This window comes from Myxocyprinus asiaticus, chromosome 19 (assembly GCF_019703515.2).
Source record: "Myxocyprinus asiaticus isolate MX2 ecotype Aquarium Trade chromosome 19, UBuf_Myxa_2, whole genome shotgun sequence".
Lineage (NCBI taxonomy): Eukaryota > Metazoa > Chordata > Actinopteri > Cypriniformes > Catostomidae > Myxocyprinus > Myxocyprinus asiaticus.
Window position 1 is genome coordinate 39,398,700 of NC_059362.1, and position 27,034 is coordinate 39,425,733.

Consider the following 27,034-nt stretch of genomic DNA (forward strand, 5'->3'; position numbering starts at 1 on the left):
TTGCATTAAAAGAAGAACCCAGGCCATATCTTGGGACCAGAATATTAAAGAGACTTACGACCTAGCAACCACAAAGAAACACATTATCAGCCTCCTAGCAACACCCTAATAACCAGCCAGAACACATTCGGTGTTTACACATATAGCCTTTTCTGGAAAATTAACAAAATCTTTCAGTTTTCTTATGTGAACAGGAACATTTGTGAGATACTGGTAAATTTACTAGTAAAATTAGCAATTTCCTGGAATGAAAAGTAAATTTTTTTTTTGTAAGGTTTAGTTTTTATGCTTTGTGTGAACAAAGCTGCAAGATTAACGGTTTGAGCACATAGAAGGTCAGGGGGCACTGACGTAAGAAGTCTACTTTGGGCTAATTGCAAAGTTCTGATCGGAGATGTCACAATTACTTGCCGCCTTTTAACGCCTGTGACACGGGAGCCAAAAAAATGATGTGAATCTGGACAGATAGTGAAACTAAAGCGCAACTCTTTATTCGAGCAGATGAAGAAGTTTGTGGACAGCTTACAGGAACAGTAAAGCCGTAGGTTTACTTAAAGTACATTTTGACATGAACGCTCAGCGTCTGTGTACAGTCAAACGCAAGCCTGTCAAAGGATACTCCATATAACTGTGCTCGCATATACAGGTTGTTGGTGCATGCGTGCTATGACTGCTATGAGAAACCGGACATTCTCTTAAACCCATAAAGATGTCTTTATATTCCTTCAGACTCTAGTTATAGAAATGCAGGTAACTCCTGTCCTCCTCACACACTCGCTCTTGACTTGCACATCCATTATTGTTGTTTTTACCTTCATCTCCTGATGTTTAGGGGCATTACATCTTCTAAAAAAAATAAAAAAAAGCAAGACCATCGCAAAGAAGTGGAAAAAATTTAACGCGAATAGATTGTAAATAGCGGTTGTGGTACATGTAGCAGAAAAGGCAAACTGGCAATTTAACTGCAATTTAACGGGTTTCATGTGTAAAAGTGGCTATTTGCTACTGTAGAGCAAAGAGCAAAAGCTCTCAAATATGCTCAGATCACCTTAACATCTACATAGCAACGCCCTGGAAACCACCCACATCTCCCAAGCATATTAGTGAGGAGTTTTGCATGGGCAAGCACCACTCACCTTTTCGTCACAGCATGTAAAAAAATATTACCTTGCTACAAAAGTAATGCTTTGGGTTATATAATAAACTGTAAATTATGTTCAAACTGTGCTGGACGGACTGTTATATGGGTTGTTCTTGCAATAGGAGAAGATTTTTCCACAAAATCAAAACAGTGAACCTTTTCTACAAAAATAATGGTGTCATATCACAGTTTGTATCTTTGCAGACACACCCTCATCTGAAACTGTTTTTTGTATGCCTTGTCTTTTGTTTTGAAAATGTGTCTTCTCTTTATTCAAACAGTGCATCATCTTTTGCCAGTGATTTGAAGTCGTCATTTTTATTTGAATAGCGCTTTTCGCAACACGCATCATTTCAAAGAAGCTTTACAGGAAATCATGCATTTAAAAAAAAAAAAAAAAAACATGAAGATGTAATATCTATAAAGTCTTAGAGTGAACATTGTGTAGTTTGATTAAATATGACTGTAATTTATGTATAAAAATTTAATAAATAATAATTGTATTTAGAACCCCTGTGAGCAAGCTGAAGGCGACTGTTTCAAGGAACACAAAGCTCCATAAGATGTTGGTTAATGGAGAAATTATAACCTTGGGAGAAACCAGGCTCACTGTGGGGGCCAGTTCCCCTCTGGCTAAACAGCAAGAATATACTGCCAATGAAGTCCCTAGTCTCCCAGGAAACTTGGTTTACAACCATTTATTATACTCCTCCTTATGGCTTGAGTTCTTGCAAGTGTTATCTGTCATTAAAACACTTTCACTCATGGGTGCACTCAAGCAAGCTCATTTACAAATCCCAGTCTACTATGATCTGATGAATGTCTTCAAAATACACACGTCACCCATATTAATACCCACATTCTAAATTTTCTCTCCAGTATTTTTATTATAGCTCACCACAAATAGTGTAGCCTACAGTAACTTAAACTTCTGATTTTGATTTAGGGAGCAGGGTTGTTGAAAATGCCAAGTCAAACCATAAAACTGCAAATTTGGAAGCATGGGGGCTGTTTTACTCAAAGAACAGTGTAGCTGTAGGAAGCAGGAGGGAGGGCACTTTACACATTCTATGGTGTTTTTCTTTTTTGGTTAGCACATCCTGTTTCCTTTTCCTGTTTCTCATGACACCTCACAGTCAACTTTTTACATTTGTGGATTAGAGGAAATAAGTGGAATTGTCATCCTTGCTTCTCCCATGTTTTAAACCAAACTGAGGGCCATTTCTAATTTGTTTTTCTTCAGACAGATTCTTGGAAGAGCCGCTTTCTTTAAAAGAAGTCAGTACTTTGAAAGTGTTCTTGCTGATATTTTTACATATATAATCAGTTTATATAATCTGTTGTTAGTGTTTGAAAGGGTTTAAGACATGTAAAGGAAATGGTAATTTGTAAAAAGTTTCCCCTTTTTTTAACATTTGGTTCCACCCAAAACCTCACGCTATCTAACTCTTGCAGTAACTTCCTCCATTGCTTGTTCTGTTTTGTTATTTTTCTTTATTTCATTGGCCCTTGGAAGGAAGGCATGTGAATGCTGAATCTACTGCCCTACAGCAAAACACTGATGAGCCAAAACATTATGACCACTCACAGGTTAAGCAAATAACATTGATCATCTCCTAACAAGGCCATATGTCAAGGTCTGGATAGATTAGATGGTAAGCGAACAATCAGTTTTGGTAGTCATCATGTTGAATGCAGGAGAAATGGGCAGGAGTAAAGACCTGGGTGACTTTGACATGGGCCAAATTGTTATGGCCAGACGAATGGGTCAGAGAATCTCTGAAATGGCAAGGCTTGTGGGGTGTACCTACTGACAGTGGTCCGAGGAGTGACAAACCACAAACCGCCGACACGGTGTTGGGAACACAAGGCTCATCGATGCACGAGGGTAATCCAGACCAAACGAAGGCTATCCCTTCTGGTCCGAACCAACAGAAGGTCTACTGTGGCACAGGTCACAGATAATTTTAATAATGGTTACGGGAGGAATGTGTCACAACACACAGTTCATCGAATCCAACTTTAAATGGGGCTGCAAAGCTGCAGACCGCTCAGAGTGCCCATGATGAATCCTATCCACCTTCGAAACGCCTAGGGTGGGCAAGCAAGCATCGGAACTGAACCTTGGAACAGTGGAAGAAGGTCGCCTGATCCGATGAGTCCTGATTTCTTTTACATCACTTGGATGGCCGTGTACGTGTGCACCGTTTACCTGGGAAAATGATGGCACCAGGATGCACTGTGGGAAGATGACAAGCCAGTGGAAGGAGTGTGATGCTCTGGGCAATGTTCTGCTGGGAAACCCTAGGTCCGGCCATTCATGTGGACATCAATTTGACATGTACCACCTACCTAAACATCGTTGCAGACCAGGCACACCTCTTCATGGCAATGGTATTTTCTGATGGCAGTGGCCTCTTTCAGCAGTATAATGCACCCTGACACACAGCACACATTGTTTGGGAATGGTTTGAGTAACATAATGAATAGTTGAAGGTGTTACCCTGGCCTCCAAATTCCCCAGATCTCAATCTGATTGAGCATCTGTGGGATGTGTTGGACCAACAAGTTCAATCCACGGTGGCTCCACCTTGCAATTGACGGGACTTGAAGGATCTGCTGCTAACATCTTGGGGCCAGATACCACAGGGTATCCTCAGGGTATCAGGGGTCTTGAAGAGTCCATGCCTCGGCGGATCGGCGCTGCTTTGGTGGCATGTGGAGGACCAACAGCGTATTAGGCAGGTGGTCATAAAGTTTTAGCTCATCAGTGTATGTTTTATGTGTTGTGAATTTGCAGTCTGAATTAAATGTGGTAAAACATATTATTAATTTAAAATATTTCACAATTGATTAAATGGACAACCCAACTTGGCTAACTATAGTGTTGTCCTCACTGATTTCACACAAATAAAGAACAAACAGTGTGATCAGTAGGATTCGATTTGTGAACAAATTGCCATTTTGAGCTGGTTCTTTTCATTAAATGGTTCAGCTGAATCACACATCTGAATCGAACTTGCATTGCATATGCATAGCATAGAAAAATACTGGACTCCAAGTCATTACTTTTGATCATGTCCAGTTTTAAATGAGCCGAGAGCAATTACTGTGTTAAGTTTTCTAATGATTTATGAGACTTAGTCTAATTGTTGTCAATATGTGTCTAATTACTGACTGGTTGTTTATACGACAGTGTGCAGTTAAAGATACATTACTGTTAGCTGTTTGAAAGGACCTAAATACATTTTCTCCCCCATTTTTATTGCTTTCCACTTAAAACCTCATGCTATTTAAATTCTATTCATGTAACGATCCATCGCTCTGGATCAATGTATCGATCAAATAACCGACACAGTGATGTCATAGATGCAACATATAAACATCAATGTATATATTTTTTAAGATGCACCTTTATTTTAAAACTCTGATGCCAGCCACTTCCGTGCGCATTTCTATCAGGCGATGCAGCAACCTTATGATGAACTTATGAAACTTGCGATTTACACCCCTACTAAATTCTGTCAGTTAATCATTTCATTGGGTCTTACTAAGCAAATTTGGAAAATGTGGAACATGTGAATGCTCTGTAGTGTGTGATTTAGGATGTTGCATACAAACATCGCACACAATTATTCTGTCATGTTGTGTCTTCAACATCAGTAAACAGAGCCAGGATTGTTAAATGAAGAACACAGCTGGTTGACAGCTTTGCATTTCTTAAAGAGGGATGCACGCCATGCCAGACTTCAATAATTAAAGTACAAAAAGCAATGTTGCCAACCTGCCGTGCTCATAATCAGTGCAAATGAAAGAAAAAAAAAAGAAGAGAAAAAAAAAAAAAAAACTACCGGTAACATCTTTTGATTTTGTTAAGTAGTGTATCAGTTACCATATGCTAACTATTGATTTCCTTCCTTTTTTCAATAAGTTTGTTTCATAAGATCACTGCATTCATTTTTCTTTTTATCATGCTGACTGTGAATTTTGCTGGGTAATGATGCCTAAATTAACCTAAAATAATAATCATTTTTTTTAAACAGCCTTGAATTTAAAACATAGATATAGTGTTGGAGTCATGGCCGAGCAGTTAGCACACATTTTTTGACACAATGATCTGTGGTTAAGTGAAGTCTTTTCAAATAGTTTGTTGTCATATTTATCTACAGGTAGTCTCAAAGGAGCCACCATTGTGGATGCGCTGGACACGCTCTACATTATGGAGATGTATGATGAATTTGAAGCTGCTACCGAGTGGGTGGAGAGCAACATGGACTTTAACATGGTAAGACCCATCTCAAGCCTTTTGACTCCAATGATCCAAATGGTTTTATCCTCAATGCTGCTACTTTGCTATAAATAGGACCCAGAATAATAAAACCTAATCAATCCGAATAATGACTTTTTGATAAGGCTTTGAGAACTTTTTTTTGCATTGTGCACCAGTGCTGCCGGAATAGATCTACTCTCGCTCTTCTGGGAGGGTGGGGAGCTCATAGGATCACTGCTTGTTAACAGTTAATAGCATAGCCAGTAGTGCTCTGACTCACGAGTCTGGTATTAATGCATGAAGTGACTCTTCAAATCTGAGCTAACAATGCCACCCCCCAGGCTTTATAAAATATCTCTGTTTTTCCATGTCTCCTAGTCCATGCCATTCTTCAGTACCATATTTTCTTTCACAATGATTGTCTGATAATTTGTCTAATCTTAAAAAAAAATTTTGTGATGCATTTTAGCATGGATTGTTTTGTGATTCTTTCACAATGTAATGGAGGCTTTGCAAAGAGAGGGCAGTAAAAACCTATATTAGATTAGACTAGCAAATCTGTAGTTTGTGTGCGACTAGATCCGGAGAAAGTGGTCAGCGCTGTTGCTCATGCTAAGAGGATGTTTCTTAAAAGGCCCTTTAGGGGCCGAGCGAATGTGGAAAACGGCCACAGAAAACTAAATTATGATTCTTTTTGGCACACAAACCATTACTGAATATTAAAGTTTATGGAAAATAATTAGTCTATATTTATACATTTTCATAATACTAATAATCACAAGCAATTTTCCACCAAGTAGTATAGTTCATTATCTGTTGGTTGTTTTCTATTGATGGCCTGTGCCGCATGTCACATGTATATAGAGTTTTTTTATATAGAATACAATTCTAAATATAGAAAAACTTGGTGGTTATGTGTAAGAATATCGGCCATTTTACAATGGCTTTGAATGTGGTTCATCCAATTCGCTTGTAGAGACAAAACGATCCGTTTTTAAAATGTAAATACTTCAATAATATGAAAAGTGCTGAGCTATTCCATCTTCAGAGCTGCACCCAAGAGGAAAAATAGAAGGACTAAGACCAGCATTAAAGGGAAATGGTCTTTGGTATGATGAATTGCAAAAAAAAAAAAAAAAATTGCATTAATAGTCCATTTGTGCAATTTAAAATGGTTGTGTGTATATATATATATATATATATATATATATATACATTTTTCAGTTTCAGGCATTTTTCACTTAAGGCATAACTCATGCATGATGAAGTAGAAAGAGATACTTTTTTCCTTGTCTTTGATATTCTATCAGTTCTCCACTTCTGTGTAATTTGGTCATTTCATTAAACATTCTGCGAGGGTTTACCATCAGTTAATGTGTCATTTGTAATGTGAGTGCCGACTTTGGTTATGTAAGCGAGTGCAGACCTGTGGGGCGCAAGTCAGCAAGTCCACGAGGGTGCATGAGTGGTAAAAGTGTGCATTTGGGACAGACTTCAAGACTTCAATCAGATGACGCATTTTTTATATACATGCAGTTTTACAAATTATTATTTGAACAAGTAATGGCATTGATAGAAAGGGTAAAGGAATACACTTTAAACTCACTGTTGAATATTTGTTTTTAATAAATAATTTCAAGCAACACACTGACAATAAAGCATTAGATAATTTAATCAAGAACCTCTGAAAAACAAAGAGCATATATAACTAAAGCCACAAATCCCATCATTTTAAATCTTTAGAGAACAAATAAACATGATTCAGACACATGGATTGTTACAGGCAGGTGCTTAGAACACAGTAAAATGCATAGAAAGAACATGCCACCATATATTCACAGCTTGGAATCTCCAGTCCGCTGTAAATAGTCGAGAGGGTCAGCAGCATGGACTGTTGGGTAATAGTCCGCTGTGGAGCCCGCACTGATGTGGGCTCAGCCGAAGGGTGCATTAAGGATGCAAAGGGGCGCTGGCAGGCACCCCTCGGAGCACTAAAATGTCAAATGGAACACCCTACGGTCTCGTGGACTTCGCAGGAATGCGCAAATGAAGGCTGCGAGATCGCAAGTCCACGTCAAGTGTTCCATTTGGGACAGGGCCTGAGTTGTTCACAGCCGCTCGTACACTTAAACACACTGCATTATGTGCATCACATGCGATCTGTTTCTGTATGTGTGTGTGTGTTTGTGTGAAGTATGACACGGAGCACAGCTACACCTATCATACATTACAAGTATTTAATTTGGTTGATTGTCAAATTGTCGTTGATTTCTTCTCAAAAATATCACATCCCTTAAGATATAGCTAATAGCCCCACACTGTTGTATGGTACCGAAATTAGCGACAAGATGATATCATACAGTTTAAATTTTTTTGGTTTCGTGATATTTGGTTGGTACCAGTATACCGCACAACCCTGTTAGGAATATGCATTTATCAGATTTGTGGCTTTAACGTTGTTATGTTTCTAGGCCTATTTAAGGCCAGTATCATATATTATTTCATAAAAATATTTTATGAAAATACATTTCTGATACCTTTCCAATAAATGTGAACTCTTCTAACAATTTTTTTGTTATGACTTCAATAAATTCTGACATTTAGACACAAACTCAGAAACTTTCGAAACAGACCACAATTATGCCTGTTATACAAAGAAGTGAAGAACTACAGCCATTCATATTGAGTATTTCCGAATCAGGCCTGAGCTCAAAAAAGGGGGCTGATGTTAACAGGTTAAGAGTCTGAAATCCTCATACATCCTACCGCCTCGACTTAAGGCAAGAGACTATAATAAATGTAGGGTCCAATGCTTTAATATACTGTAGATTGTTAGACAACTTTTAATTGCAAGGCTTTTCTTTGTACCCTCAAGCAGTTCCAACAATGAAAGTGTCCATGATAAACCCCTGTGAATCAGTTAATATTAATATTCAGACCATCTCTGGAATGCTAAGCAACCCGTTTCTGATGCACAAAATCCTCTTTCTTGGCAGCCGTTGGAAGGATAGTCACGCTTCTTTGTTTGACCACTGCTTTCAGGTTATCTTTGAGCAGCTAAAAGGTGTTTAACAGTTTAAGTAAAGGCTATCAGTGAATCTGGATTATATTATTGTCTAAACTTCTGTCCGAAGTACTTTTTCACAATGGTTCAAAGGTGTTTTAAAGCTTTCTAATCTGTTTGGAAACTCATTGATTTTACTGTGAGATTAATGATTAAAGTTTATCCTTGCTCACTGCACAAACATAAGCTTTGACAAGCCCATTATTTTAAAGTCTTTCTTTGCCCAGCATTTTGGTTTATCAGGTCATTCCAGTCAGAAGGGATGTTCATACAGAACATATTATTGCATTTAGAAAGCAGGTGTCTCGAACGCTACATTATTAAAAACATAACTTGACATGGTATTTTTAAAACACTGTGCTCATAGCACAGGATGCTAAAAATGCAGCGAGACGCAACTCAGCACTCAAAGACGTCCATCTAGCGCAAGTTTACAAAGAACAATAATTCCTTAACAGTGCAGATGGATGTAAAAACATTTCCTGTGTGAGCAGGCCTTTACAAAATGCTTCCTTAAGTGATTGTGAACTCAAAAATGAAAAAAAAAGATGCAATGAAAAGTAGATGGTGACTGGGGCGGGAGATATATTGAATATTAACGATATAATCAAGATAATTTTGCTGACGATGTAAAACTGACCAGTATCGTGAATATCGTGATGATTTTAATATGCTTTAATTTGGCCATTAAGTTTCATAAAGAGCGCATCAGTAGACTAATTTCATGATCCTTCAGGGCTGCACAATTAATTAAAAAAAAAAACATCAAAATGGTGAGTTGGTCATACACCGATCAGCCACAACATTAAAACCACCTGATTAATATTGTGTAGGTTCCCCTCGTACCACCATAACACCACCAACCCGCATTTCAGAATAGCATTCTGAGATGATATTCTTCTCACCACAATTGTAAGAGCGGTTATCTGAGTTACCGTAGACTTTGTCAACCAGTTCGAACCAGTCTGGCCATTCTCTGTTGACCTCTCTCATTAACAAGGCATTTCCATCCACAGAATTGCCGCTCACTGTAAGTTTTTCTTTTTTTTTTTTTTTTTTTTTGGCACCATTTGGAGTAAATTCTAGAGACTGTTGTGGGTGAAAGTCCCAGGAGATCAGCAGTTACAGAAATACTCAAACCAGCCTGCCTGGCACCAACAATCATCCATGAGATTATCTAATCAGCTGATCATGTTGTAGCAATGCAGTGCATAAAATCATTCAGATATGGGTCAGGAGCTTCAATTAATGTTCACATCAACCATTAGAATGGGGAAAAAATTTTATCTCAGTGATTTGGACCGTGGCATGTTGTTGTTGCCAGACGGGCTGGTTTGAGTATTTCTGTAACTGCTGATCTCCTGGGATTTTTCACACACAACAGTCTATAGAATTTACTCCGAATGATGCCAAAAACAAAAAAGCATCCAGTGAGTGACAGTTCTGTGGATGGAAATGCCTTGTTAACGAGAGAGGTCAACAGAGAATGGCCAGAGTAGTTTGAATGGACAAAGTCTATGGTAACTCAGATAACCCCTCTGTACAACTGTAGTGAGAAGAATAGCATCTCAGAATGCTATTCTGAGATGCGGGTTGGCGCTGTTTTGGCAGCACGATGGGGACCTACACAATATTAGGCAGGTGGTTTTAATGTTGTGGTATGTGATTATTATTCAACTAAAAGCTGTGATTTAAAGACAGATAAACGGTCTGTGTGTGATTCAGAACAAACCGGTGACAGGCTGAACTGTGTGCACGCGCATAGCGGCGCTCTCAGATCAGTTCATGTGCATTTTGAAATCAAAGTAATGCAGGTTCAAGCATTCATGCAGTTCCAAACATTAGTAACAGTTACAAGATATTATACAAATCTACAAACGCGGCATCGTATAACAGAAAAGGAGACAATTACAGCGTTTCAGGAAATGCGGAACATTGTAAACTGTCAAATACACATTGCTTTTTCTGTGTCAAATTAAAAGCTCCTTGTGAAGTTGAAGTAAATACAACAGCACTTTTGGTGTCAAAATAAAAGCCCCAGGTGGAGGTAAAGTAAACAGAACAGAAATATATTACTTTTGTATAACGCAAATCTAATAATCAAAATAATAATGATAATTCAGCATTATATTATAATAATAAAACCTGACGTGTCACACAGTATTAATTTAGTATTATGCAATGTTCAACTGGGGTTTCAAAAATAAGTCAGTGAAGTAGCTTTGAACTCCTAGTTCATTCACAAAAATGTATTAGTAAATACATTTGAAGGATATTTTTAATAATTAATATTTTAAATAATGCTTTTTATTAAGCTACCTTGTATAATTTTAAATGAAATATTCATATAAAGTGCATATCAATGAAAATGATTGAATTTCATTCTCTTTTGTGTTTATTTAATGAAAAACTAATTATTTTTAAATCGATTTTTATTTAATGTCTTTAAAATATTGAAACGACTTGGCTACAGTGGTTGTTTGGATGAAATGATGGTTCCTCTGATTAAAAACAAAAAAACAACAACTTTTGAGCCATTTTAGGGCAAATACATAATTATCAAAATATGTCAATAGGCTGAAAAATATCGAGATATTATTTTAAGACATATCGCCCAGCCCTAATGGTGACTAAGGCTGTGAGTCCCTATCATTCTGCCTAACATCTCCTTTTTTGTTTCATGGAAGAAAGCACCATGGGCTTAGAACAACATTAGGGTGAGTGAATGATGACAAAAAATTTTTGTGAACTTTAATCATCATAACGACAGGCAGTAGTTCTACAAGTTATGATCAGATTGCTTTATGTAGAAATCTGACCCTAGACCAGAAGAACAGAGGAGAGCCACTTATTAGTCCTGATTTTTAATCTTTAATGCTGTGGGATTCTTTTATTCCTGTAAAAAGCTAGGATCGTGTAAGTTCAGATTCACTGAATGCTGTAAAAGACAGCTATGTTGCAGTGACCACAAATTCCTAGTGGACTCAACCCTGAATTATATAAACCTTTCAGAACACTAACAGACTGAAACATAATACCGCATGTGGATCGAAGAACCTCATCAAAAGTATATGAATAGAAATTCGCTTCTATTTTTATAAGAAATTCGTACTAGACAGAACAAATGCCATTAGACACCGAAGTCGAGAGGGTTATTGCCGAAAAGCTACTTCACTAGCAAGTTATACATTTGCACAGTGTGGTCTGTTGTATTCATCCCTTTTCCGTTGTCAATATTGCAGGATTGTAGTTTGTATCATTCCCCTCTGTTACAGATAAATTGTTTCTAAAATAGCCACATCTTCATTACAAGTGTTTTCCACGTCAATATCTGTGATTCTGTTATAATTTTTTTTGGCTTGCAGTTTAATAATTTCAGAGCTGCAAAGACAGCGGAGGCTTAGCATCGCTACTTTTACCTCATCTAACTTCTACTGACTCCCCATTGATTTCTTACATATTCACATATGTAAAAATTTCACTTGATTTTAAAGTGAAGGTTTGAAGCATCTTGGTGAATTTGTGGCTTGTTTTTAAGGGGTATTTTTTGACCTATTTTTTATTTTAAACATCATGTCAGTCAAACTGACGACAAAGGGACATTCTAAGATTTCACTGTTTGCAGCAGTGGGATCTTCTGCCAGTATTACCAAGGAACAGACAACATTTACCAGCAGTATTCTCTTCCTGTTTATCCTTTTCTGTTGACATTTACAAGGAAGCCCTTGTCATGGTCTTCTGGTACCCGTTTCTGACAGGCACCTCTAAGACTCACAGACGTGTCAAGCCATCACCTGGAAACATCTGGTGCCCTGTTGCAGTTTGGAACTGCTTAAGCAATTTAGAGAAGGCTATCCATAATCCCATAACCACCCTGAGACAACAGCCATTTATCTTTCCCGAGATGCCTGATCTGATTCCCCAACCGGATATTTACCAGTGTGATGCAAAGCGTTTCTCTGCTGTGCCGTTCATGCACCTTTAGGAAATTGTTTTGATGGGAAATGATAACACTCGCCTATGCAGAGAAATAAGTAGGTCATTATGGTTTGGTTGCCCAGAGACAGTGCAGAGACGTATATATATATATATATATATATTAAACAATTATGTGAGACCACAGATGTCTTGCTGCAGTGAGACTGTTTTATGTCATATGACAAAGGCTAAATGAGACTTGCGGTTTAATGCCACAATTAGCACAGTGCCAGACTGTAGAATCAAATTTGTGTTATTGTGTAAAATTTTAGCAACAAAATTTGAAGGTAGTATTTTATACCAAAAGAGGAAAAATGCACGTACATCCAACACTTCTTCAACAGGTGCCGGATCAAGGCAAAAAGCATTCAAATCTAACAACAAATTTTCTAAAATATCTTCTAAAATATATCTTCGACGAAGATCAGTTAGATTGGAAAGTTGCCGTTTTTAATCAATAAAAGTTGTGGCGGGGTGAGGAAGAGACAGACACAGTTGGGTGTGGCGTCAAGCCTCGGAGAGGCATATAAAAATAATACGTCCATAACAGTGTTCATAACAAAGGGGGAATTTGGCATCCTCATGGTGAGACGGGGCTCCATGAAGGGCGGGGTAGTGTCCATGGAATGGCCCAGGCATGAGCTGGGCCCATCGGCCGCACACGCTCCCCTCCAGGGTCCACGGCGTGAGGGGCGGTGGCGTCCTTGGCGGCCTGTCTTCCCAGGCCCAAGGCGGGCGGGAGGGGAAGGCGACCCGGCCTCTAGCCCGTCGGCCGCGACGTGGGCAGTTCTCCCCCGGTGACTCATCTAATCGGCCCTGGGGTCCGAGGAGCGAGTCCGGCAGTGCATCAACTCATCCGAACCCTCCCAGCTCTGGTCCTGGGCATGAGAGGATGCCAGTGTGTGCACACATGGAAATTTGAAGCCGGCTCCCCGAGAAGAGGTGCGCTCTGTTTTAAAGACAGCAGTGATGAAGAATTATTCACATCAGGTGTGCTTCATTCACCGCTGTCAGAACGAGGCTTATTAATTATGCACCTCTTCTCGATCTCCTGCCCAACTCCCGTCATGAGCCTGGCTGAAGGGCGGCCCTAAGAAGCGGTGCGACAATGACGAGCCGGAGGGGCGGATCATTCCACCACAAAGGGAATAATATAACAGTGAAAAATATTTTTGCTTTCTGCCTTTCTTATTAAAGGTGCTGTTTAATGAGTGAGCTGCACACTGTGGTGCTAGGTTGCTCCAACGTTGCAAAAAAATAAATAAAACTCAAGTGTCCAATGAAATTGCCAAATGCTGCGAGAAAGAGGGAGAGAAGAGGACACGGTAGTGCTGGTTTACTTGCGCAGAACTACAGTTTGATAGACAAAATTATTGAATTGATTTGTTCATCTGTGTGGATTCGTTTTACAAATTCTCAACTACGTTAAAGTAGATACTGTAAATGTGTGCGGGAATTCGCCACATTATAAATGTGGAACATGCAGGAATTAACCTAATAAAATTGTGCATAGTACCCACAGTAACGCGCTTTGGGGGGAATACATTTCGTAATACTAAAACAAAAACAAAACATTTACAGCAATCTCACCTAAATATCACAAAGGGGCTACTTTTCTCACTGCTTACCTCTTCAGATAGAATTATTTATTTTTTTAAGTATACAGTGTACATTACGATGCTTCTCTTCAGTCACTTGTTTCCCAGCAAGACGTGATGCAATCATATTTTCTTTCTTTGTGTTTAGTGTGTGAGTGGAAGGGTTTTTGTAATACTCACACTTTTCTCAATTTTTTACAGTCTGCAGTTGAAGAGGAGCCAGCTGCAGTTGTTTTATGAGCTTAAATATTCACCTCTTTTGTTTTCTTCCCTCAGAATGCTGAAATCTCCGTCTTTGAAGTGAACATCCGCTTCGTCGGAGGGCTGCTGTCTGCCTATTATCTTTCAGGCAAAGAGGTATGTAAACCTTGAATTTAGATACAGATGTTCTTTCATTCTGTACCAGACTGAATTAGTGCTTATGGTTAAAGGATTTGATATGCAAGCTGCAGTAATTGACATGCTGCCTAAAGGAGTCTGGAAGAAGCTAGCTGGTATGTCAAGACAATTTTTGTCCAATGTTTGTGTGCATCTGTTGGAAATTTGTGACATTTAAAGTTGGCAGGGCCCAATGCACCTCTCAGGGGAGTCACATAGGCCTTAAGTCTGTCTTCTCTCGGTGGTCCGACTGTTTGCCTGGACGTTGAGCCAAGTCAAACAAACACACATACACACACACACACACACACACACACACACTCCACCATCCCTCTTAGAACTCATTCCAAGGCCCGGCATATCCAGAAAGCTCTGTGCACACTCTGATAAATTGAAAGCCTTTTGAAACCAAAAGACATTGAAGCCTCGACTGTGACCTAAAGCATACACACAAAGCCCATTTCCAAGCCTTCATTGAATCAGGCTAATGCAGAACTTCGCTCATATTTCCGTTCTTCCCTCTTGTAAATTAGATTTTTCCAGCAGCATCTGGCAGAACGCGAAGCATCTGATTCAAATAAAAAGAGTGGCATTTTCCACAGATACTCAGCACTTTCTCCATGCAGCCTGCAGCAAATGTACGCTTAGTGATAATATAAGATCTCATTTGTGCCGTACAGAAAAGAGCTTTGTCTAGAGGGCGAACAGATCATTGTGTGAGCTTCACTGGGCTTGTACTTGTGTGGCATTATCATAGTGGCTCTGTTGATGTAAGGCAGGCCCTTCAGCAGAACAGCCATCTTTCATCTCTAGAGTGACCCTTCCTCTTACTAGTGGAGAGTAGCTATAGTACTCTGCAGGACTCTCTCTGTGTCAATTAAAGGGATAGTTCACCACAAAATGAAAATTCTATCATCATTTACTCACCCTCTTGTTGCTCCAAACCCCTGTGACTTTTTCTTCCATGGAACACGAAAGGAGATGTTTGGCAGAATTTTCCTCAGTTACCATTCACTTTCATTGTATGGAAAAAAGATGCACTGATAGTGAATGCTAACTGGTGAATGGTGATTTTTAGGGTAAATTGTCCATTTAAGCATCCCTATGAGTGATGTGTTACTTTTACTTTACTTTACTTTTATAAAGGGATAGTTCACCCAAAAATGAAAATTCTCTCATTATTTACTCACCTTCATGCCGTACCAGATGTGTATGAATTTCTTTCTTCTGCAGAACACCAGATTTTTAGAAGAATATCACAGCATTGTATATCCAGACAATGCAACTAAATGGTGACCAGAACTCCAAAAGCTCCAAAAAGGAGATAAAGTCAGCATAAAAGTAATCCAGAAGACTCCAGTGGTTTAATCAATGTCTTCTGAAGTGATACAGTTGGTTTTGGGTGAGAACAGACCAAAATATAACTCTGCATCTTGACAGCCTTCTCCTTTGTGATCATGATTTCAAGCTCGATTACACTTCCTTGTTTTTAATGCATGCGCAGAGTGCGAGAGGGTGCTATAGGAAGTGTAATTGAGCTTGAAATCATGATCGCCAAGAAGACCACTGTCAAGATGTGCAGTGAAAAAGGAGTTACATTTTGGTCTGTTCTGACCCAAACCAACTGGATCGCTTGAGAAGACATTGATTAAACCACTAGAGTCTTATGGATTACTTCGATGCTGAATTTATCTGCTTTTTGGATCTTTTGTAGTTCTGGTCACCATTCACTGATCACCTTCAATTGTATGGACCTACAGAGCTGAGATATTCTTCTTAAAGTCTTCGTTTGTGTTCTGCAGAATAAAGAAAGTCATACACATCTGTGATGGCATGAGGGTGAGGAAATGATGAGAGAATCTTCATTTTTGGGTGAACTATTCCTTTAACCAACAGACTTGAGTTTGTGTTGGTGGGAAAGAGTTGTTTTCTGTATCTCCTGTTTAAAGACTGTCTTGAAGAGGATCCATAGGTTAATGACGTAATTCACGGGTCAAATAAAGACAACAACAAATAATTAAAAAAAATAGGGCTTTGCCAAAACAATCATCTATTAATACTTTTTCTTATGATATTGTAGCGATACTTCAGACCCCTGTATCGATATTCTTTTTCATCTATTTGTGTATTCATATCATGTTCAACTTTTCAGTAATAATGAAGTAGACCCTTTCCTACTAACATACTGTAACCAAGGCCGTGCATGCAGGCAAAAATATTAGACAATAATAACACATTTAATAATAACATATTTCTCTCTCTCCCCCACTTTTCAAAGTCCAATCATATTCCGATAGACAAAATTAAGTACTGCCCTATAAGCGGATTCTATCACCTTTAAAACTGTTTTTAAGATAAATGCTATCTGCTTTGCTTTCTTGTTATTGCTTTAATTTCACAAGAAAGCTATGCACTTTGTGATTTATAGTGGGTCTACATGCCTTTCCAGTGTTAATATTCCTAGCTTGTAAATAATACAATGCTGTCGCCCAATAGTATTTATGTTAAATGACATCTAAGTGTCATAGGGATGCATGATAATGACAAAATCATAATTATTGATTATTTTACTTGATAATGTAATTGTAATTAATTTTAATTAATACAACTGGCATAAAATAATTATTTTGGGTGGATCAACTGCATGCCATAATGTTTTTTTATTTATTTATTACGTAGGCTACACATCCATAACAAGTCGAACTGTTTCTAAATTACTTGATAGTGGTTTTGTCAGTAAATGAAGGCAGTACCTATATAGTCAACTTCACATTTGCCCTCTTAGCAGCATAAAAAGCAAAACTGTTCAAATTATGAATAAATTATACACAGAAGCCATGAACGGACTTGTGATCAGGTCGTGTATGAGTCATTTAGCACCAGGTTATCCACAAACGTGCGGTGCGTGATCAGAGAGGGGCGGCACTCATCCGGCCGTGCCCCAGCCCCGTCTCGAACGGGTCTCCTCGCCGGGCCCTCACGGGCCGGCTATCCCAGGCCAATCGGAGTCCCGCAGCACTGCGGTATCGTTACGTTTAGGGGGGATTCTGACTTAGAGGCGTTCAGTCATAATCCCACAGATGGTAGCTTCGCACCAGTGGCTCCTCAGCCAAGCACACGCACCAAATGTCTGAACCTGCGGTACCTCTCGTAATGAGCAGGATTACTTTTGCAACAACACATCATCAGTAGGGTAAAACTAACCTGTCTCACTATGGTCTTGAGCAAAAGAGACATGTTAATTAGAAAATTAAATAGAAATTTTGACACAACATGTGTAAACCTACTTGGACTGCTATAATTAACACTTTTCGTGATTAGTTAATTGTAGTTGCTGTAATTATTTATTTGGTTAATTCTGCAGCCCTATGTCATTCAACCACATTGAGGTTCCAAAGAAACTTTTTTGCAAGGTGACGCACCACAGTTCAAAATGTGCTTCAAACTTAAACAATGTTGCCTGTTGAGAGTAAATAGTTGATTGTCAAACCTTGTTCTAGATAACAGTTAAGGTCTGCGGTGCTATCTCCCTTGCTGTGAATAGTCTAACAGCAATATCAGTCTTTGAACACTACATTATTGTTCTCTCAGCAAGCCACACAAACCTGTTTCATCACCATGTATTGACTTGGGACAACACACAAAACTGTTGAATACAAAGTGAGCAGCACAGAGTCCAGGTCCTTCAGCATAGTAATCTCAGACACTCAGATAATTAAATGGCCTTCTATCTGCCTTCATAATAATGTGTGCCCTGAACTGAAAAATTTTGATTAGAGAAGATGGGCTTCAGGTGGCCCAGTCACATTGTTAAGCCACAGCAGGAGAACTTAGTAAATGTTTCTGGCTTAAATTTGTACTGGTCCTTGAAAAAATGTAATCTTTTTGGAGATCAAACTCATTACAGGATTCCACAAAAAGCTGCATGGCTAAATCATCACTAGAGGATGAGGTCTATGTCATTGCTATGCCGAAGATATGTTCAGGCTACATATGGGAGGCTTCAGATTAATGCAGTGTCTGAGCTCTGCCATGCCTGAGAGAGGGAGAGAGAGAGAAAGTGAGATGAGCCATTTCTTATTACTTTTAGAATATACACATGCATGTTAGTGTTGCCAAAAGTACCGGTATTCAGTACCAAGTCGGTACTAAAATAAAAAAAGATGTAACGATACCAGTGATTCTACAGTACCAGTAGTACCGAGCACTGACTTAATTCATTACCCAAACACTGTCTGGACTCCATGGTACTGACACACTACTGCTTTCAAATGCTCACAGACTTATTTGAGCGTGTGCTCTGTTGCTCCTTTTACACTGAAATGCAAAACTAATCACTTAAAATTGTGATATGTCCTAGTGTGATTATTACACTGCAAAATGCTGCAATCTTAGTCTGTATGAGCTGCATGAGCTTTAAGTGAATGTGTGAAGCAGACCGCTCATACATGGAAACTCCACAGACTATGAGAATCATTCACATTGTATGAGAGATGACAGAGCAGTGCACTAATCCACTCTGAAGCATTATTTTTATATCATTTATATAATTAAATCACAGCATTTGCACTTTAACGATCACACTGGGCCATGTAGCGAACAGTTTATCCGGAGAAGTTAAACTTCCGTCAACAATACACTTCAAAATAAAAGCACAATTCGTAATAAAAGCTAAATGCCTGAAATTGAAGAAATTGCAACAGAAATATATTATAACTGTTAGTAAAATGTAATCCTCACTGTAGAAATAATTATAATAATAATAATAATAATGATTAATGAATAATTATTGTAATAATAATCAAAATTAAGCAATATATTACAAGCAAGAGTGATTTTGTACTGAATAAAAGTTTGTTAAAATACAGTGGTGTGGGGCCTGGGTAGCTCGGCGTGTATTGACGCTGACTACCACCCCTGGAGTCGCGAGTTCGAATCCAGGGCGTGCTGAGTGACTTCAGCCAGGTCTCCTAAGCAACCAATTGGCCCGGTTGCTAGGGAGGGTAGAGTCACATGGAGTAACCTGCTTGTGGTCGCTATAATGTGTGGTTCTCGCACTCAGTGGGGCACGTGGTGAGTTGTGCGTGGATGCCGCAGAGAATAGCGTGGGCCTCCACATGCATCTCCGCGGTAACGCACTCAACAAGCCACATGATAAGATGCACGGATTGACGTGAGGCAACTGAGATTTGTCCTCTGACACCCGGATTGAGGTGAGTCACTACGCCACCATGAGGACTTAGAGCGCATTGGGAATTGGGCATTCCAAATTGGGGAGAAAAGAAAATCGCAATGGTATGTTGACAAGTAATTGTTCTATTTTTCACTTGTTAAAAGTTCAAGGAAACATTTTTGATTAGACACCATTTGATTGAACTTTAAAACATGGAATTCTGGAAAAATAATAATAATAAAAATAAAAACATTGTGGAAAAATAATAATAAAAAAAGAAAAAGGATTTGGCGAAGATTTCAGTTGGGTCCTGTTTAAAAACTAACATGTATTAGAAACACTTGAAGGAAACATGCATATCTTTAAATGTATTATTCACATTGAAATTTAACTTCAGGCTAAAGGAGTGTGTTCAATAGCACATTATCATACGCAAACTTTTGCTGTGGTATTGAAATTGGTATCGAGAACCGTGAAATTTCACTGGTATCGGTACAGACTTCTAAAATTTTGGGACCATGACAACACTAATGCAAATAAAATAAAATGTCTAGCTGGGTTTGGGTGGTGGACCTGGTGCTAAAATTTAAAAGCAGTGTGATGTCTGTTCTGGCTGGTGACAGCTCCAGAGCCTTGGCTGGCACTCAAAGCAATCCTTGGTCCTTTGATGAATCTTTCATCGTCTTTTGAGACAGCCTTCATGCTAATGTCGCACATGCACATGCAGAGCAAATGGCTGCATTCAGAAATGGCTTTGCAGTGATGCTCTGTTTTTCTTTCCTGAACAATGAGAGGAATAATCTCTGGCTGATTTATTTTTATGAAAGGAAGCCTTTATTTTTGTGACACATTATACATATGATTTTTGCATATATACAGTGAAATTTCTTTTTTTCCACATATCCCAGCTATGTGGAGCTGCACTGGGGCTTGAACCCCCAACGTTCTGGTCAGTAACCCAGAGCCTTAACCGCTGAGCCACCACTGCCCTTATTTACACCGGACGGTTTTCCATCATAACAGGGTACGGGAAAGGAGGAGGTGGGAAAGGGATCAACACTCAACAAGACTTAAATTATAACTTATCATCAAACTGAACTGGAATATAATAACAAATGTTGATGACACACACACACTCACACAGCTCTGTGTGTCTCTCTGTCTCTCTCTGGCATCCCAAATCCCTCCTCTTATCTCTCTCCCACTGATTGAGCCACTCAGCATCAGGCGAGCACCCTCACAGCCGCCTTCTCGTCACAGTAAAGCACTTATTTTAGGGGGAACTATCGCTTTAAGACTGCTGACCATGTTAATTTTGTGTGCGAATCACGAAATCCCTCTCCTTTCTTTCCTTTATTTCTGTCATTTTATATAATGAACAACGTGTTATTTTTTTCAGAGTTTTAGTGAACTTAGCATTATAGTGAAACTGCTTAATGTGAAGCATTTGCTTTTCTAACAAGAGTTCAAGCTCATAAGAGAACAAGGAGCCCCTTTCGGACTTCCTGTCCACACATTACTATTTTAGTGCTTAGTCTTTATTTTGGTTGTTTTTAATAATTTTTGGATGCAATGTTATTCTGTGAAATTTCTCAAACTTGGAGAAGAGAACAGTGGTCACGACCCTTTTGCCTTGAGTGAGTGGATGTTTTTTTAAAACATTAAGTTTGAGGGAAATTTCATAACGTCATTTAATGATTATGTGTGCAGCTGGATTTGGGAACTTCAAAAAGTCCACACACGGGTGACCAGTTGGTTGGACTGAAATCGCACATGCATCACACGTCACTGACGTGTGGGATAAAATGATAGGGAAAAAGTGTAGGTCTCTACACTTATTAGGTGTGTGTTAACATTAAAACCATGCTGGTAAGCCGACTATTTATTGTTTTTAGTCGTCTGGCAAAGTCCAAACATTGGCAATAGGATAAAAGCTGCTTAAGAGTCATAATTACATGAATTCTGAAGCATTCGATTGAGCTCTGCGAGCAGGGCAGAACAGGATAAATGATGCCTTCAGTCAGGGACTAAAAATGGTCCAAGGAACGAAAACAAAAAAGGAACAACTTTTTTAGCAGAACATTATCGAAAACCGGAACAAAGTGATTTTCAGTTGTTCCGGAGTGAAAACGTTATTTTTAAATGCTGAAAGCCGGTTATAACTGGTTAATTTTGTTCCGATAATTTTATCATGAAACTAAAGGCCAAAGAGTTTATCACAGTACATTTTTTTTTGGAATTACACAACGTCATGTTGCCCGAAAAAATGAAACATGTGCTTTGAACCTGAATGAAACTGCAGCATCACACATTTCCTTGCCTAATTGTCTGTTGTGGATGTTGTATTCTGTGAATGAAGACTTTTTTAACAACTACAGTTAAAGTCAGAAGTTTACATACACCTTAGCCAAATACATTTAAACTGATTTTTTTTTTTTTTTTTTTTTTTTTTCACAATTCCTGACATAGAAAACATTCCCTTTCTTAGTTCAGTTAGGATCACTACTTTATTTTAAGAATATGAAATGTCAGAATAATAGTAGAGAGAATGATTTATTTCAGCTTTTATTTCTTTCATCACATTCCCAGTGGGTCAGAAGTTTACATACACTTTGTTAGTATTTGGTAGCATTGCCTTTAAATTGTTTAACTTGGGTCAAACTCTTTGGGAAGCCTTCCACAAGCTTCTCACAATAAGTTGCTGGAATTTTGCCCCATTCCTCCTGACAGAACTGGTGTAACTGAGTCAGTTTGTAGGCCATTTGGAAGCCCCATTTGCGACCAAGCTTTAACTTCCTGGCTGATGTCTTGAGATTTTGCTTCAGTATATCCACATAATTTTCCTTCCTCGTGATGCCATGTCTTTTGTGAAGTGCACCAGTCCCTCCTGCAGCAAAGCACCCCCACAACATGATGCTGCCACCCCCATGCTTCACGGTTGGTCATTGTGGCCAAACAGTTAAATTTTTGTCATCAGACCAGAGGACATTTCCCCAAAAAAATAAGATCTTTGTCCCCATGTGCACTTGCAAACTGTAGTCTGGCTTTTTTATGGTGGTTTCGGAGCAGTGGAAACCACCACTGCTTCCTTGCCGAGCAGCCTTTCAGGTTATATCAATATAGGACTCGTTTTACTGTGGATATAGATACTTGTCTACCTGTTTCCTCCAGTATCTTCACAAGGTCCTTTGCTGTTGTTCTAGGATTGATTTGCACTTTTCGCACCAAACTACGTTCATCTCTAGGAGAAAGAATGCGTCTCCTTCCTGAGCGGTATGATGGCTGCGTGGTCCCATTGTTTATACTTGCGTACTGTTGTTTGTACAGATGAACGTGGTACCTTCAGGCATTTGGAAATTGCTCCCAAGGATGAACCAGACATGTGGAGGTCCACAATTTTTTTTTCTGAGGTTTTGGCTGATTTCTTTTGATTTTCCAATGATGTCAAGCAAAGTGGCTCTGAGTTTGAAGGTAGGCCTTATAATACATCCACAAGTACACCTCCAATTAGCCGATTAGCCTGTCAGAAGCTAATTGCCTAAAGGCTTGACATAATTATCTGGAATTTTTCAAGCTGCTTAAATGCACAGTTAACTTAGTGAATGTAAACTTCAGACCCACTGGAATTGTGATATAGTCAATTAAAAGTGAAACAATCTGTCTGTAAACAATTGTTGGAAAAATTACTTGTGTCATGCACAAAGTAGATGTCCTAAACGACTTGCCATAACTATAGTTTGCTAATATGAAATCTGTGGAGTGGTTAAAAAATGAGTTTTAATAACTTCAACCTAAGTGTATATAATCTTCTGACTTCAACTGTATGTATAATTACTACATATACAGTTGGAGTCAGAAGTTTACATACACTTAGGTTGAAGTCATTAAAACTCATTTTTTAACCAAGATGCTGGAGGAAACAGGTATACGATTATCTATATCTGCAATATGGCTTAAGCACAACAAAGTCAAGGTATTGGAGTGGCCATCACAAAGCCCTGACCTCAATCCAATAGAAAATTTGTGGGCAGAACTGAAAAAGTGTGTGCAAGCAAGGAGGCCTACAAACTGACTCAGTTACACCAGTTCTGTCTGGAGGAATGGGCCAAAATTCCAGCAACTTATTGTGAGAAGCTTGTGGAAGGTTACCCAAAACGTTTGACCCAAGTTAAACAATTTAAACGCAATGCTACCAAATACTAACAAAGTGTATGTAAACTTATGACCCACTGGGAATGTGATGAAAGAAATAAAAGCTGAAATAAATAATTCTCTCTACTATTATTCTGATATTTCACATTCTTAAAATAAAGTAATGATACTAACTGACCTAAGACACGGCAAGTTTTCTATGATTAAATGTCAGGAATTGTGAAAAACTGAGTTTAAATGTATTTGGCTAAGGTGTATGTAAACTTCTGACTTCAAATGTACATGCACGGCTAATTCAGATACAAGGAATATCATGTAATTAGATGAAAAAGTACCTTTCTCAGTTGTTTCCAAGACTTCACTAAATTATTGTTAGATATGATGCATTAATACAGATTTGATGCTGCCGGGTTTTGACTCAGAAGCAGATCTTTAATTAAAATTTTACTTAACTGTTCATTAACTGTATGCTTGTTAAGATTTGTATTGTAATGAATAGCTAATTTTTTTATTTATTTTCAAGCATGTGGCTTATTTTGTGCTTGTTTTCCCAGACCAGATTGCTTGTTTCTCTTATGAGATCTGGCAACGCTACAATCGGGGTCTCACCCACCCCTTAGCGCAGAGTACTGTTATTTTAAAATGAACGTTATTAACCGTTCTTTTATTTTGTTATATCCGGTAACCATTTGGAAAGGAGGCTGCATAACTTTTGAACTGGAATGAAAAAATACAGTTTTTGCTCAGAACGAACCGAATTGAAAAACATTCTGTTTTTAGGCCCTGCCTTCAGTGCTAATGTTCAAAACATCTGTTTCGTCATAACTGCGGCACGGACCTTTGCTCACTCTCTCAATCTTTTTGTGGGAGTCTCTGTAGTCTCATTCTATCGGGATGGATTTGAGTGGGTATTCCTTGGTGTAGTGTCTCAGAGAGATTTCCTTTATTACCAAATGTATTACAGCTCATAGCCATTATTTTTTCTAGAATGATTAAAAATGCATTTGACTTGTTTACAGTGAGGCAGAGGAAATGAATCATCCCCACTGCAGGTCCACAGTCATTTGTTTCTGTCAGCAGACATCTTTACTGTAAATACATGCGCATGCTTTTGTCGTTCATTAAATAATGCTGAAGTCGCTGCATGCATCTTTAATGCCGGCATGCTGTGTTGAGTGACTCTGCAATTGTGTACCGCTTGGATAATGCGAATGGCATTCTTCCCGATAACAAAGAGCTCTCTATGAGTTGTTTAATGCACCATTTTCAATTACGCTAATTTGCCCATTTCTTTCTTTTAAATTGTTAGCGCCACTGTTTTACTGTGATGGAAGTCATATGGCGATTAACACCACGGCAGGTGCCAGCTGTGCTGAGCCGCCACAGCAATTTTACTGTAACAAGCAAAGAAATTAAACTTTAGGAAACACCATATATATATGTGTGTGTGTGTGTGTGTGTGTGTGTATATATATATATATATATATATATATATATATATATATATATATATATATATATATATATATATATATATTGCTAATCGTAAATGTATAATTTTTTGTCTTGCTCAACTGTTACTGACTTGCAATGGCAAGTTGTATAGTGAAAAAAGAGTTACATTTTGGTCTGTTCTCAGCCAAACCCGATCAATTTAGAAGACTTGGATTCAACTGGAGTCGTATGGATTACTTTTATGCTGCCTTTATGAGTTTCAAAGCTTTGGTCACTATTCACTTGCATTGTATGAACCTACAGAGCTGAGATATTTTTCTAAGCAGAAGAAAAAAAGTCATACGCATCTGGGATGACATGATGGTGAGTAAATGATGAGCGTATTTAACATTTTATTATTATTATCTTATCCTACTTTTTGTTTCTCATTCGTCCAAGATTGGTTCCACATGGACAGTGTATAGCTGTTTTATTATAATTTAGTATATTTTTTTTATATAATGGTAATAATAGTATAATATTGCTTTTTGTTTTTCTCAACACTGATAAATGGAGCATCTGAAACATCATTTAGTTTACACTGAAATTGTATGTTTCACAGACTATTTAATGCACAGATGTGGTGTAAATATATTTAGACAGGAATTACAATCTCCTGCACAGCAGACACGTGTTGTCGCACGCTTATGATAACTGCACAGTGTAGAGATGTTTTTACAGTCGTGTATATACACGCTAGGTCTGCTCGATTATGGCAAAAATCATAATAACGATTATTTTGGTCAATATTGAGATCACAATTATTTAAAACGATGTAACGGGGTTATAAGGGAAAGGAGGCGGCGAGAACTGGCTTGACAATTTAAATAAAGTTTAATGATAAACTTAAAGACACACAAACATAAACACATACAGGCAGCTGCCTGTAATTCTCTCTCTCTCTCTCTCTCTGGAGCTGCCGTCTCCGGTCACCTTTATCCCTCACTCGCCTCATCAGGCTGATTGGGGTCCGGGCAATGCGTCATTCCGGCCCGGCCCCATCCTCCTCCGCGCTACACAGGATTACTCATTGACTTTGGAAACATCATGCATTTATTCAACTTTTTTTTTAAAAACTTGTCTTTTTAATAATGTATTTTCTTGAACTTGAAATGTAAATGCACTGGGTATGGGAGGATGCTATTGTCATATGATAATTATTTCAAATAAAGGAAAGCCTCCATTGCCATCATTTACAACAGGGATGCTCATAGTTCTATGTAATGAGATCTACTTTTTCATCATGGTATTGTAGCAAGATCTACCATGCACAATAAAGGCTATACATCATCACAGTAACACAATTTCAGTAGTTGGTAGTGAAATTTGAAGATTCTCAATACCATCTTCAAAACCACAACAAATAATAACACTAATATATTAATTATGGAAGAATGGTTTTAAGTTCTTAAGCAATTATTCAAGACTAGTAAACATAGAAATAGATTAAAATAATAGAACAAAAAGTACAAATTAAGAAAATTCAGAGATTTTCAAGAGTTCAAAAGTCTGATTGCTTGGGGGAAGAAGCTCTCATGAAGTCGGCTGGTGCGGGTCCTGATGCTGCGATACCGCCTGCCTGATGGTAGCAGTGAGAGCAGCCCATTGCTCAGGTGGCTGGAGTCTCTGATGATCCTCTGAGCTTTTTTCACACACCGCCTGGTATATATGTCCTGGAGGGAGGGAAGCTCACCTCCGATGATGTGTCTGCCAGTTCGCATTACCCTTTGCAGGGCTTTGCGGTTGAGGGCGGTGCTGTTGCCGTACCAGGCAGTGATGCAGCCAG

The 27,034-nt window shown here is 38.6% G+C and overlaps 1 protein-coding gene across 1 annotated transcript in view; it reads left to right on the plus strand.

Moving 5' to 3' along the window:
* Nucleotides 1-27,034, plus strand: part of LOC127410250 (mannosyl-oligosaccharide 1,2-alpha-mannosidase IA-like) — a 157,103-nt gene that overhangs the window by 54,880 nt on the left and 75,189 nt on the right. The window contains exons 3-4 of the mRNA XM_051645414.1: nucleotides 5,311-5,426; nucleotides 14,328-14,408. Of these exons, the coding sequence (XP_051501374.1) occupies nucleotides 5,311-5,426; nucleotides 14,328-14,408 (197 nt within the window). The remainder of the gene's footprint in view (nucleotides 1-5,310; nucleotides 5,427-14,327; nucleotides 14,409-27,034) is intronic.